We start from the raw sequence: 15,499 nt of genomic DNA, 5'->3' as shown, positions 1-15,499 counted from the left end.
GGATTTTGTTTTGTCTCCTTTCCTTTCTACTGATGGACAGAGCTTTATATAGGAAAGTGTTCTTATTTAATCCGTTTCCCATACATTTCTGTTGTCAATGCATGTGGGATGGGACTGCACTCTAGTGGTCACAGCTATAAATGCAAACCATAATGTAATGAACTCACACAGTAATATTATCATGCCTGTAACCCATAGGTTACCAAACTCAGACCTCAAGGCACCCTAACAGTCCAGGTTTTAAGGATAACCATGCTTGGGTACAGCTGACTTAATTAGCACCTCAGTCTTTTGATGTAACCATCTGTGCTCCACCATGGATATCCTTAAAATCGGATGCGGTCAGAATGCTGACTGCTGGGATTCTGGAGGTCAGAATACCCGCGCCGTCGACCCGACCTCTGGAATCCTGAAGGGAAGTACTGGGGGAGGGTTAGTCGGCTTAGGTTTAGGCACTAGGGAGGGTTATGGGTAGGGTTAGGTTAGGCTTACTTACCTAGGGTTGTCATCATTCTGAACTGGCTGGGATGCCAGCGTCTGGATTCTGACCGCCGAGATCCCCAGATCCTGCTCCTAACCCCCTTAAAACATGGACCATTCGGCTACCTTGAGGACCCAGTTTGGGAACCACTGCTGTAACCTATATCACAACAACCTTTTCAGTAACATTTTCTGTTTTGTATGATCAACTTTAAATTGTTCTGTGTTATGAATTAACTTTGACTTTGATACTTTTTAGTAAGATCAATGCAAAATGGTGTAATATATAGCAGGCAATGAGTTTTGGCTTGGCTTTTATTTTCTAAACTGTCTTTATAATATTACATAATCTGATTCCTGTGTGTAAAAGCACATTTTTCACCTGTGCTCCAGTTTTAAAAGTTGTCACATAGGAAATTAAATTCTCAAGTTTAAGGGAATTTACTAAAATGTCATCTCCTGCTTATGTGAAAGGGACTTTATTTTCCGGAATAACATTTAACATAATCTGTAAAATGTGGTGTTAAAATAATTGAGATTTTCGAGCAGATGGAAGCAACAATTAAAGCATTTTTCTTTATTTTCAGTCGTCTGTCACAGTGGCAAAATTCTCAAAAGCACCTTGTGTCCACCTTCGTATCAGGTACTGAACAGTAAAGTTATTATACTGTAAACAATGGAAAATATAAAAATGTGTAACCAATTGGCAATTAATTTTATTTAGTTTGGGTTGGAAACTGAACATTAAAGTCCGGCTGGTATGGACTATTCAGTTGCACCTAGAAGTAACTTGTAAATAACCTTTTTGACCATCCGTATTCATTGCTTTTCTTACAGCTGAGCATATTCCTTTATCATCCACCTGGCGGAATGCCTTACATCAGGGCTGTGTAAGTGGTGGGGGAGTCTGACACTATAACTGTGTGTATGTATGTGTGTATGTATATATATGTGTGTGTGTGTATATATGTATATATGTATATATATAATATATATATATAAATGCACTGTTTTTTCTGATAGTCAGGCATTAATATAAAGGGGTGTATGTGAGACATATTTTATTTTACCTTTGGTTTATTGGCAAATAATTTGGTCTTTTTTTTTTTTTTTTATTCACAGATGGGTGAATAGGAGTCTTCATTAATCTCTGTATTTTCTATTCATTCAGGGCTACACTTTTTCTATAAGAATTTAGGTAGCTATCTGTTTGGACTAGACTTGTCTTTTTCAGTATGGATAAGCTAGACAAGGGTTCTAAGAAACAAATCATTGGTTATACTATATAACTACTGCGAGTTGTTTACAGGGAAAACAATCACCAGGATGATCGACAGAACAGTCGGTGATGATTGATTCGGCTAGGCCTATGGCAGACACCATAGGTGAATTATGACACTTTCAGGAAAAATAGGATTCCCTGTACTCAAGCTCCTCCTCTCTTATCCGTCAGTAGAGCCCAGAATATGGGACGATGTCTTGCTCAGATGGTAACATCTCTAAATAAAATTATACCGTGTGCAGGGGTTACAGCCATTAAATGACGTTCACATTCCTCTATTGATTTTCCTGAAGAAGAAGCTTCAGCAACTTCTTCACAGGAAGAAGGGGAATTGGATTATGACTGGGAGGACACGTCAAACTGAGAGGGTGACTCCCAGTCAGATTCAGGAGTTTCTATGTTGATAGACACTATCAGGGAAACTCTGCAGTTACAGGAGGCAGCTATACCAGAGACTAGTGCAGTTTTATTTCTTTAAACGTGTTTCGGTTTTCCCAGAATTTTTCCCTTTGAGGAAATATTAAAAGAATATTAAAGCATGGTTAAAGCCTGATTCCAAGTTTCGTATTCCGAAAAATTTAAGAGTCTTTATCCTTTTTCGGAAGCGGATACCAAGCTCCAGTGGTAGATGCTCCTATTGCTAGGTTGATCAGGAATACGGTTATTCCCACTACTCAGTCTGTAACTCTAAAAGATCGTATGGATAGAAAGAATGAGGCTGTTCTGAAATCTTTGTTCACCTTGTCAGGAGTCTCGCTGTGGCCAATTCTGGACAGCATCTTGATGATAAAGGCTATCTGTCCCTGGATAAATCGGATGATTACTGGTTTTCAAACGGGATGAATCTGAAGCTAACTCCTTAGATGATCAGATTTCAGAAGCTCTAACCTATATAGGTGACTCTTTATTAGATACGATTCAAATAGAGTCTCATATTTCAGTCTTAGCTGTTTCTGCCAGGCGTTCGCTATAGTTTAAAACATGGAATGTAGACATACAGTAGAATCAAAACCTGCTTTAGAGGCAATGCCTTTTAAGGCAGTTCTTTGTTTGGTCCAGAGTTAATTAAAATTATCTCAGGTTACAGGAGGAAAAAGTCTGTACCTTCCTGTAACTACACCTAAAACAAAAACTTTTGTTTTGTTCTTTTCGGAATGAAGGCAAAGGAAGCCTTCAGGCTTTCCGAGGTGCACATAAGGGTCCCCAAAGAGGGACTTTTAGGGGACGTGGTGGCCCTGGCACCAGTCAGCCTGCAGGTAGATCCACATGACTGTGACGGGACTGGGACCCGTCCTCTGGTGGGAGGTCACTTATTCAAGTTCCGGAAAGATTGGATCCTTTCCAATCCAAATTTTTGGGTAAATTGAATAGTCACCAGGGGTTACATTTTGGATTTGGAGGGTACTGTTCAAAAAAGTTTCTTTTCCACTCCTCTCCCTGTGGATGGTTGCAGAAAGACGGCTCTCTTGCAAGCAATTTCTACGCTTCCAACTACAGAATAATTATTCTGGTTCCAGTACTACAGGAAGGCCTGGGGTTCTACTCCAATCTTTTCTTAGTAGACAAACCAGACTGGTCATTACGATCCATTCTCAACCTCAGGTGGTTGAATGCTTATCTTCACTTAGAGAAATTCAAGATGGAGTCAAAAAAGGTCAGCCATTTGTTCTTTGGAGGAAGTGGTTTTTCTGGCTTCTATAGATATAAAGGATGCCTATAAGGAATGGTAATCCATATCTTCTGCGGTTTGCAGAATATGCATTTTCAGTTTGAAGCACTGCCATTCAAGTTGGCCACAGCCCCAGAGTATTTACAAAGGTTATGGCACACGTGACATTCCTACTCAGGAGAGGGGTGATAAATGTGTTTGCTTATATGGATGATTTGTTGCTAATGGCTCCCTCAATTGCTCTATTGCAACAACATCTTCAGATTACAATAGGCATGCTCCAGAGATGGGGCTGCATCATCAATTTTCCCAATTCAAATTTAGTTCCATATCAGAAGATGTTATTTTTCGGTCACAGAGTGTTTCCGTCGCAGGCAAAGATTCAGGATCTACAATCCCGAATCAGGGCCATTTTATAGATTTCTCATATCTCAGTTCTAGGGGCTATGCAGATAATAGGAAAAACGGTAGCTTCGTTAGAAACTTTTTTTTTTTGACAGATTTCACACCCGACCTCTACAGAACCATTTGCTTCATCGATGGGTAAAACCAGACCCTCGATTTAAACAATCAGATGTTCAGATTATCACAGCAGACCCGGATGTTTCTCCGGTGGGGCTGCAGGATGCAAATCTGAACAATTGCCAATTGTCGGTAAAAGACTGGACCATTGTCACCACAGATGCCAGCCTAACAGGCTGGGGGGCGGTGGTTCTGGACAGACACTTTGGCCCTCATTCAGAGCCGTACGCTCTGAACAGAGCGCACGCTCTGAATGAGGGCCGGGCTCCATTTTCATGGAGCGTCCTCCTGGACGCTCGTATAGCTGTGGGTCACCACCCACAGGCTATACGAGCGTGCATTGTGATGGTCGCGATGGTCGAGACCATCGCGACCATCGAATTTGCGAGCCGGAGCCTGCGGTTGAGGTTTTCAACCGCAAGCTCCGGAGTGATTTTGGCTCTATCAGAGCCAAAATCACTCCCACTGACATCACTAGTGATGTCAGTGGGCCGGCTTCTGACGGGAGGCGTTCCCTTAGGAACGCCCCCGTCAGGGAGGCACGCCCCCGGCACGCCCACCAAAGGGGGCGTGCTGTCAATCAAAATTGACAGCACGCCCCCTTTGATCGGACACAACGAGCGAAGGACTTTCCTTCGCTCGTCGCGTCTGGCGCATGCGCACGATGGAGCTCCCTCCGTCGTGCGCATGCTCAGTCCATAACATCGACCCACTTGCGAGCGGACAGCCGCTCGCGAGTGGGTCTGAATCAGGCCCTTTGTCTGTTCAGGAGACCGCTATTCCTATCAATATACTGGAACTAAGGGCAATTTGATATACATTGATTCAGGCTCAATGCTTTCTAAAGAATTTACCTGTACGAATTCACTCAGACAATGCCAAAGTAGTTGCTTACATAAACAAGCAGGGTGGCACACACAGCTGGTTAGCAATGTGGAAGGTTTCACACATCCTTCATTGGGCAAAAAATTGGGTCCCGACTATTTCAGCAATTTACATTCCAGGGGTGGACAAATGGGAGGCAGACTTCGCCACAGTGTGCACCCACGGGAATGGGAATTACACCAGGAGGTGTTTGCAGAAATAGTTGCCAGATGGGGATCTCCAGACATAGATCTAATGGCTTCTTGTCTCAACAAAAAGATACCAAGGTACGGATCTCTGTCCCGGGATCCTCAGGCATTTCTGGTGGATGCCATGACAGCACCTTGGGTGTTCCAGCTGAGTTACATCTTTCCTTCTCTGGTACTGTTACCAAGGGTAATTCAGCAGATTTGACAGGTGGCATGGCTGGTCTTTCTGGTGGCTCCAGACTGGCCACACCATCATTAGTACACAATTCTTCGGACCATGTTGACAGACGTTCCGTATCATCTACCTCTGCATCCAGATCTGTTGCTTCAGGGTCCATGTTGTCACCCCAATTTGCATCGCTTGGCTTTGACAGCATGGTTCTTGAATCCAAAATTCTGAGGGCCAAGGGGTTTTCAGAGTCTGTGGTGAAAACCATGATACATGCTAGTAAACCAGTTACTTCCCAGAATTATCATCGGATATGGAAGATATATATTTCTTGGTGTGAACAACACAAGTTCAAACCTGAAAGGTTCTGAGTGTCTCTTCTCTTGTCTTTTCTGCAAGAGGGGTTGGATAAGGGTTTGAAATTATCCATTCTTAAGGGACAAATTTCGGCCTTATCAATCCTGTTTCAAAGGAAATTGGCCACAATTCCCGAAGTTCAGACTTTCTTGCAGGGAGTTCTTCACATACAGCCTCCTTATGTCCTATCTGTTCCTCCTTGTGATTTGAATTTAGTTTTGGAGGCACTCTAAAAGGCACCATCGAGCCTTTGGAGTCCGTAGAATTGAGATATCTCACTCTGAAGGTTTTTTTCTTTTGGCCATTGATTCAGCCAGAAGGGTATCTGATTTAGCACCTCTTTCCTGTAAAGCTCCGCTTATCAGTTTTCATGAGGATAGAGTAGTGTTACGCCCTAAACCTTCCTTTCTGCCAAAGGTGGTATCAGCTATCCACATTAACAAAGCTGTTCTGCCATTAGGCATGCATATTTGTCCTCGAATGGGATGGTACCAACCTCAATTCGGGCCCACTCGACTCGTGCTGTCAGGGCTTCTTGGGCTGTATGGCATGGTGACTCGGTTGAGCAGCCCTGCAAAGCAGCTACCTGGTCATCCGTACACACTTTCACAGAATGTTACCGCTTCAATACATTTGGCACAAGAGATGCCAGTGTTGGGCGGAGAATTCTTAGAAGAGTTGGTTCCGATGCTCCCCTCCCCCCTTAATTGGCTTGCTTTGGTATACCACCCAGTTGTAAGGCATGGATGATAAATGAAATACGATTTTTACTTACTGTAAAATCTGAGCACCTGCTGATATCTGGTTTCTCAGTTCTTTCTGTGGCTCTCCTCCGGCTTTGTTAAATATTACACTGAGCTTACGGTGAAAAGGGAGGGGTTATATAGGGGGTGGAGCCAGTTTTCAATTAGCTAGTGTCTGACTCCACCCACCACTATACATAACCCAGATGTAAGGCATCCCCCAGATGGACTCCAAGGAAGAGATTTTATGTTAAGTAAAAATCGTATTATTTGCCAAACAGTCTTCCGAATGTTTGTTTTGTTTTTACTTTAAAAAAATAGTGTAAATCCGTGTGTCCTGTATAGTGTCTCTTTAAAGTGGAGGAAGTAGAATTTCTCAGTTCAGGAAAACAGCGATTTGTTGTCTTTATGTTATCACTTCTCCTCAAGTATTGTTCATAAGACCTCTAGAGCCAATAATAGAGGTCTTTATTTATAGCCGCTGCCTTTGCCTTAAAGCTGGGTACACACTGATAGATCTATTGCTCACTCATTTGAGCAGCCAATATATCTATAGTACATTGCCAGGTGTATACAGCACATATGTGTGTGAACGAAGTCGTTCAGACATATCCGATCTGCTGTGCAGCACAGCAGATGATCGATATATATCTGAAAGATATATCTGTCATCTGTTGGTGTGTACGGTCGACCTGCCTATCGCCCGTACACATGTTGTGGTACCCGGGAGTGATTGACAGCTCAACTAGGCAGGCGATTTGAGCTGTCAAGTCTGGCACATCGGGCAGACTAATTGGTAAGTGTGACCCGTTGACCTAGTGTGTACCCAGCTTAAAACTGATCATGCTTACTGGTACTCGCATGCCCTCAGGACTTCAGCTCCAAGTATTAGATGTTTATCACTAATAAGGTATCGTTGTGGTTTGTAGGTAGTTAGGACACTGTGTCTTTTTGATGTTATCAGATGTATAAGTCCAATATGAACACAGGCAGAAAATATGATAACACTTGGCCCCTTATCAGCATAGCAACAACTAGAAGTGCACAGATGGGATGCAGCGGTCAGTTAAACTGTAGGTGCATAACAGTTATGTATTAAAGAATCCTATACGTGCAGCTATAATAGAATACACACTGATGGTGAAATCTGGCTGCAGTAAAGGATAACATGTATATATACACCAATAATAATTGTATATAATGAAACCATTCTAATTTGTACATGCCAAAGTCAAGGGCTATAAACCAACTGAATAAGGTTAAAGATTCTGGGGTCGAGACTGGCAGCAAACAAATCATAGTGATAAGAATTACTAGTCAGGATATAGGAAAAAGCGAACGGTCGGCAACAATGAGTAGACCTCAGGAGCATAGGTGAGTACATTGAAGCAGGAACTTACACCAGTGTAGGTGAACTATCAAGCAAGCTATTTAAACTTACCTTAACTAATAGACTGAGTGCTGTCTATCAGCACAGTACCACTACACCTGCGAGAGGGGTGGATTGGATAAGAGGAGGACACTAGCGGGGTTTCCTTGACAAAAGAAACTACAGCCAGGAAGTGACCCTAATACCCCTTTCAGACATACAACCCGGGAAATATCCTGCTCAGACCCGGGAATCCTGTGACAAATCCCGGGTAATTGGTCTAGACCCCCCTTTCACAATATAGTTTCTACCCAGGAAATTCCCGGGTAGCACCATTCAGACAAGAGCTGGGTTTTTCAGAGTTTTACACAGTTTTAGTAAAGTGGATGGTAAGGTGCAGAGGGACAGGTGGGGAAAGTGGCAGGGAAAGATGGGGAAAGTGACAGAGGGACAGGCAGTGTCGTACTGGGGCATGAAGGGCCCACCAGGGGAATGCAGTGGTAGGGGCCCATTCTTAAGGGGTGTGGCCATTCACCACAGATGTTTGGTTAACCAATAGGCAAATCTTTGTGTAGTATCTATATAAAGGAACCAAGCACCCATGTTGATCAGTGGTTACTACTCCACCAGGTAACTGACCATCTAATAGAGTAACAATGTATGATTTGAGGTCTGGAACCTGCCACCTAGAGAAGGAAGCTGGGCCCTCAGGCAGAGGGGCCCACCGGGGATTTCCCCTGTACCCCTGTGGGCCAGTCCATCCCTGGGGACAGGTGGGGAAAGTGGCAGAGGGACAGGTCACTGAAAATATCTGCTCCTACTCCCTCTCCCCCCCCCAGCCCCTCTCCCGTATGCAGCATGTGTGAAAGAGCAGAGCAGTCTCCCTGTACCTGTAGTTTCCCAGCGCAGCTCCGTGCAGCAGTGAGAATATGGGGAGGCTGTAATCTCTCCCTCCACTTCTGCCTGGTGACAGCCGGAAAGTTCCCCCGCTGGGGCTGAGGACAGGGGAGCCGCTGATCTCAGTGCCGCCGGCGGTGAGTATGGGAAGAGGGGGGGTGCAGGTGCTGTTACCGGCGGCGCTGCTAGCGCCGGTAATTACAGGGACCGCAGGGGCCGCTGCTCTCAGTGCTGCCGGCGCTGAGTATGGGAAGGGGGGGTGCGGGCGCTGTTACCGCCGCTGGTGTCGCCTCCCCGGTGGCTCAGTCCGAGCCAGGGCCAATCAGAAGCTGCCTGGTGCAGCCCGGGAGTAAAATCCCCGGGTTGCACAATTCACACTAGAGCAGGGTAGTCTTCCCGGGACTTAAGACCCGGGAAATACCCTGGTCAATTGCAGGGTCGGTACCCGGGAACATGTTCCTGGGTAGGTACCTTTCACACATACAGGAGACCTGGGAATTTTGGCCGAGGCAGGCCAAAATCCCGGGAATCTCAGTATCTCAGTATGTCTGAAAGGGGTATAACATGCAATGCATTGGCATCTGGGCACTAGAAAGGTGAGACCATCTTTCCCTTTTAACATTTAGCTAGTAGATGAGAAGAAAAAGCATATATTTTTGTCCTCAAATAAAAAGAACAGGTAATTGATTGGGATGTGCAGGCTCTGTTCCGTTTTGTTTTTTTTACCTAATCTTATTGGCTATCCAAAACTCGTGACAGCTGATACCCAATAAGATTCGGTAAAAAAACGAACGGAACCGAGTAGAACCGAGCCTGCACATCCTTTAAACACCAAAATAAGTGTCCATTTGGTCTGTATGTATGGTGCATATAAACTGTACTCATCTGATCTTCTGTCCAATGCTAAGCATTATAAGGAAAATAAGCATCAAAAAGCATCAGATTTGATTTTGTTAAATGTCATAATGTAAAATGTTAAAACTGAAATGCACCACTAAGTGTTTTGCTGGAATATTTATTATTACCAAAATTGTGATCACCGCTAAATTTTTTTTTTTTTTTTTTTCTTATTAACTTAGGCAAACCATTATGTAAATTTAAAAGGAAAGGAAAAAACACTGCAAAAGAGAGGTCCAGTCCCTTACCTGGGGCAATGTCTACAATAGAGGTACTTCTTTCTTATTATTGGAAATGCATACTGTGCTAATAATTTCCAGTAAAAGGCACCCAAGGACGTATAATGGTTTTTATTTTCTTGTAATTTTCCAGCATTTGTGTTCTGCAACTTTAGAACAAGTCTCTTTTAGACAATTTTCTGATTTGGTTCTTTATATCTAATCACAGAAGAAAAAAGTTATCTATGAAACTTGGCTTGTATGACTTGGCAGACCTGTTCACTTTTAATTTAGTTGTCTATTTCAGAGTTGAAGAGCTCTAGTCAAAATAAATTTAGAGTGTAACCGTTGCTACTCCCAACCACCCAAAGTCGCGTAATGTCAGGCACCCTGGTTTCAGATACATTCTTTTGAAATTATATCTCCACACAAGCTGGTGCAGACGGCTATAGAGAAACGAATGCCAGACTGTGGATATGTAGTCTCCTCAAAATATGTATCAGGAAAGCTTTGTTAGGACCTATGGACATAGGTGTGACAGATGAGCCCCTCAAAGACTTCCTAAAACCAAAATAAAGGGGATATCAAGCTCAAAGAGTAATTCTGGCCACTTTTAGTGTTACTCTTTCAGTTTGTGTGAACACCTAATAGACTGATAACAAAAAGCCCAAATCTATGACCTCTGCCCAAGCAACTTAAGCTGGGTGCACAGTTAGCGATGTAATGAGCGACGGAGCGTTCCCTCGTTCCATCCTTCATTACCTGCAACGGTGCCGCATGCAATATCGTTGGCCGTGCAGCATGGCCGGCTGGATGATATCGTGTGGGAGAGCGCAGGTAGTCCGTACACACTGGACGATCCGGCCAATATGTTGTTACGATTCGGCAAGAAACAACATATCGGGCCGACATCATCCTAGTGTGTACCTAGCTTAAGAATGGCAAAAACAGTCAGTTGTAATTTTTCAAATAGTAATCTCAGGGATATGAATATGTCAAGCTTGTGTAAAACTGTTCCTATTAGTCAAGAAGTGAAAAATATCTAGATGAGATGGAGTGGGGCCAGGGGCATATTTATAATGGGTGCAGGGTGTGCGGTGTAACCATATTATACTTACCAATCTGGAGTCCCATGTCAGCGCCGGTGTCAGCGCTGTAAAAAACAACTGGAAAGTGTCCAATGAGTCCATTTTCCTGACACATGCACAGTTTGGAAACACCGGGAAAATGGCTGCTGCGCCATTTTCACCTGCGCATGCACTGTAGAGTCTGGGCACAGACAAGAGCCCAGAATCTACCACAGTGGCGCTGCCAGCCAGCGGAGAGAATGGATTGGCTCCTGGATGGAGACTGCACATGGGCTCTCTCCTCTCTTGAAATGCCCCTGAGTGGGGCAGAGATGTACAGTATGTGAAGCCTGCAGGGTCATCTTGTCCTTCAAGAGCACTCAATGTTGAGACTATGGGCCTGATTCAGCAAGGATCGCTATTGCAATCGCGTACGCAGATGGGCAATTATTGTGTACTGCATATGCATTGCAGCGCGCAAATGCTTCACTGCAATCACGCAGATCAATCGTACAGTGATTGACTGGAAGAGAGTGTTTGGGGGTGGTGACGGGGGTGGTTAGAGAAACGCAGGCGTACCAGTGTGTTTGAACACCGCTACAGTGGCATGCATAAATTAGCCCCTGCGACGGCATATGCAGCTTGAGTGCTCACTGCGTACAGGAAAGTTAGCAATTTATAAGTGAGGTCTTTGATACCAATATTTTGGATGGATTGAAAGGTATTATGGATGTGCGAGAGGAGAAGTGGTGTCTGCATGTTGTCCGTGCGAATGCTTTGATTACAATTATTAGCATACTTTCGCAGCAGAACTGTGCACAATTGCAGTTGCGATCACATTAGCTATCCTTGTTGACTGAGGCCCTATGAGCGGAATGTTGGCAATGTGACAAATGTTTCTATGGCTAAATGTCTCCTCCTTCATGAACTAATTAAATGTACTTATACTTCAATTTTAAATAGAATACGTAAAAAAGTTGTGTGCGTCAAACATGCACATTTTATGTGAAATTTCATTTTCTCACTTACAATGAAATTCGTTTGAATGATACAGTTCTATCCGAGTTCAGTAACACTGATGCCGGCCTTGGGTGCCCCCTGCCATTACATCAGTTTGAGCAGAACAAACGAAGGGCAAAACGTTCCTGTAATAGTGAAGACATAGGCCATAACAATCACTGCTCGCACCATAGAAATCTAGGGAGCTCCTGGGCACTGTTCGCTGTGGCACATACATGGTGGTCTCAAGGTACAGTCCAATCTCTGTGACAGTGCTGACACTAAATTATAGTGACTATGGGGGAAGAGAGATCAATGAGAGAAGGAAAGGCCAAATGGCGAAGGGGGAAGAAATGGAGCAGTGTTGGGAGCAAACCAGAGATGGAGCAGTGAGTTTAGGAGGAGAATATAGATGGGAGAGCTAAGTGAAAAGTGACTGTAAGGGAGATGGGTGGGGGGACAGGGTGGCTTAGAAGGAAATGAGACAAAAAAAAGGTAATACAGTATAAATGTAGCAGTACAGTGAAGGTAATGGTAAAATAGAGTATACAATGCTGGAAAATAAAAAAATGACGCGGGCATACACAATAGAAAAAAAAAGAGGATGGTTACAGCTTACACCAAATGGGCTGAAGGGCAAGAACGAGAAACTGAGTAGTATGTTGACGGGATTCCTGGAGTTTGGGTGTTAGGCTAGTGACCATTAATGCAGACACCAGCTTGACTGTTTCTAGGGTTCAGTATCTGGAAGTAGAACATGGGCTTACAGAGTGCAGATGATGGAGTCCAGGAAGAAACCGGGAACAGGTAGATAAGAACTCCAGAGGTGGCATCAGGATCCTGCAAGCTGGGCACTGGTGAACAACAGAATTTGGGTGGCTTGACAGGAACCAGGGAGGAGGTGGATAGCTAGCTAGGCTGAAGCCAGGGCCTAGTGTAGAAGACGCACTGCACCCTAGATCAGGTACAGCAGAGTTGGAGTTCAAAGCCTGGATGGTACCTAGAGTGGTCAGGCCAGTGTGTCTGATGGCAGGGAAGTACTGGACCCACTCAAACATTTTTCTAAGTACAGCTTTTGTCTCTCATGGTCTCTGGCAATTCATCCAGCCTGATGTTTCTGTGCACCTGGTTTCTTGGTCATCCATGTGGGAGCTCTGCTTAATGCTGATGTGCTTTCCTCTCACTTTTTCCATCTCTAATACTAGTACTTGAAGGTAAAAAGTTATTAGATGTGAGAACAAAATTGGGATTGTAGGCCTTTTGTGTTCTCTCTTACTCCTGTAGAATCTGCTAACATTAACACCTCAAGAAATGGACAAAGCCAAGAAAATGGTGACCTTCGGCAGTCCCCTGGCTACTGTAATCCCACGCACTGAAGTAAGTGATACGGAAATAAAGAAAAAATAGATTCTGCTACATGTAGCAGAGAAATGGGGGGAATGGCCTGGGATCACCACCCTTATCTAATGCTAGAAAGGAATAAAAGAGTGCTATTCGTCCTAAGCAATTCAGTTGGCCAGAACATACTGACTGTTAAAAATGTCACACAGGTCAGTGATTCCCCTACTCTCACACACATATGTTATAGCACAGGTTCTCAAACTCAGTCCTCAGGACCCCAAACAATGCATGTTTTCCAGGTCTCATCACAGAACCACAAGTGAGATAATTTGCTCCACCCGTGAATCATTTAAAATGTGTCAGTGAGTAATGATACACCTGTGCTCCTGCTGGGTGGCTTGGAAAACGTGAACTGTGTGGGGTCCTGAGGACCGAGTTTGAGAACCACTGTGTTATAGTATAGAGAAGAAATGATATATGGTGGCACAGCACTGTGATCATGGTTTCCATTCTGACCAGAACTGTATGGAGTTCTACTGTGGTGTATATTCTCGCTATGCTTTTTTCTGTTACTCAGATTTACTCCCATAGTCCAAAAAACAAACTGGTAGATTAACTGGCTGCTGAAAAAAGGACCCTTGCTGTACGTGTGCAGGAGAATTTAAGTATGTTCTAGTGGGATAAGGACAGATGTGAATTATTAAGATTCCATGTACAGCATAATATAATTGCACTATATATAAAAAACTTAATGCAACATAAATTGTTGAAGATGTCTAGCAAAGTTTTAATCCTATACTATACTAATGGTCCTGGACTGATCTAAACCATGATAAATTGCGGCTTATTTATTTTTTTAACTGACTATGCTTTCAACATTAATAATTCTACATAAAAGGGCACTAATTTACCATTCATACAGTCATTGGTTGAATGTCTTTAAGACCGAAACATCATCATAAGAGGTGTAAAAAAAAAAAAAAAAGGTTTTTGTTCTATTAATAGTAACGTTTTGCCACACTAACTATTGTATTTAGTGAAAATCTTTGAACTAAGTGACTCCCAAACCAATCATCATGGTAAACTAAGCTATGCGTTCTAGATATAAGAAATAAATTATATAAAAAAAAAAATAAAGACAGAGTTTTACAATACTTTGTTCTTTAAACTGTTATCGGCAATAATATTAAGTGCAATACCAGATGTGCTTTGCACTTTATAGTAATGCTATTTTAATTCTGTAGGCATAAATCCCAATAAAGCTGCTGTTTAGTAAATAAATTCATTGGTGACAGCATTTAAACTATAGCTGTTGTCTTTTATGTTATTTATTTTAATTCTATTTGTATTCCAAACATAAAATACTGTAAAAATGGTTTAAATACAAATCATATAAACTTTCGTATTTCAAACTATATATAGAATGTTAAACTTTTATTGGTCCTGGAAGAGGAATGGGGGGATAAGGATGGGTAAAGAAAAGGTAGTCAGTGATAATGGGATAGATAAATGTAATCTCTTCTGTTGAGATTGGGCCATGGTAATCAACTCTAAATGACATTGGGCCTGATTCTGATTCGGAAATCCCATGCGAACCTCTGCCTGTATTCTATGTGACTGCGCTGTCTTTAGCCCTCTGCTTGTCATCCTAACTAATATCGGCATTTGCACCAGCAGATAATTGTGAGGTGCAGGAGGCCACAACTATATCTACACGCTCATTTGACGCTTCTGTCTGCGAATGCCCTATTGTCTCCCAGTACCACCCATCCAGCCATATGTATGTGAGAACTATCCTAATTGCCCGGAATTGTTCTAAGCTTAATGTGCAGACTGCAAGGCTTGATCAGTTTGCTAGAAATCCTGATTCGGAAATTGCGCTCTGAATACGGCCCATTGTTTCATGAGAATGTCCCAATTCTAATTTAACTGAAAAGTTTGGAAACTTAGGACCCGATTCAGACCCGCTCGCTAGGATGCGTTCGCTCGTAGCCGGCTGATTTTCGCATTGTACATATGCATCACAGTGCGCAAACAAGTGCCAGAGATCGGGAAGCATTCGCTCACTACGCGTAGACAGCCCAGCAGAGTGAGTAACAAGAGAAGCCGTTTGTGGGTGGTAACGGGCAGGTGTGAACGCAGGTGTGCCTGAGCGTCTTAACGCCATTTCAGAGGCGTGCATAATTAAGAGGCAGCGTCATAGTACACGTCACTTGGATGTATTTCACACTGAAGTGTTAGGGTATAGTCCACCACAAGCGCTGTGATCGCTTTTGATGGTCCTCGATATACTGATGCGCAAGTGGACGTCTTTAGACAGGCTGGTGGGCGTCTGCATACACAGGGCGATCGCAGGCCAAGACATAGTGGGCATGCTTATGCCTTGCCGTGCGATCACCTACCTTGTTGTCACTTA

The 15,499-nt window shown here is 43.4% G+C and overlaps 1 protein-coding gene across 3 annotated transcripts in view; it reads left to right on the top strand.

Annotated features, from left to right (window-relative positions):
* The window catches only part of LOC148507512 (uncharacterized), a 96,628-nt gene that overhangs the window by 39,838 nt on the left and 41,291 nt on the right, over nt 1-15,499 (top strand). For 2 of the 3 annotated variants that reach the window (XM_088445995.1, XM_088445993.1), the window contains exons 8-10: nt 1,068-1,123; nt 9,641-9,729; nt 13,027-13,119. In XM_088445995.1, coding sequence (XP_088302121.1) covers nt 1,068-1,123; nt 9,641-9,729; nt 13,027-13,119 — 238 coding nt within the window. The remainder of the gene's footprint in view (nt 1-1,067; nt 1,124-9,640; nt 9,730-13,026; nt 13,120-15,499) is intronic. The other variant, XM_088445994.1, reaches the window with a different exon arrangement.

The sequence above is a fragment of the Taudactylus pleione genome, unplaced genomic scaffold, assembly GCF_031769625.1.
Source record: "Taudactylus pleione unplaced genomic scaffold, aTauple2 ptg000392l, whole genome shotgun sequence".
NCBI lineage: Eukaryota > Metazoa > Chordata > Amphibia > Anura > Myobatrachidae > Taudactylus > Taudactylus pleione.
This window is presented reverse-complemented; position numbering and strand designations above follow the sequence as displayed.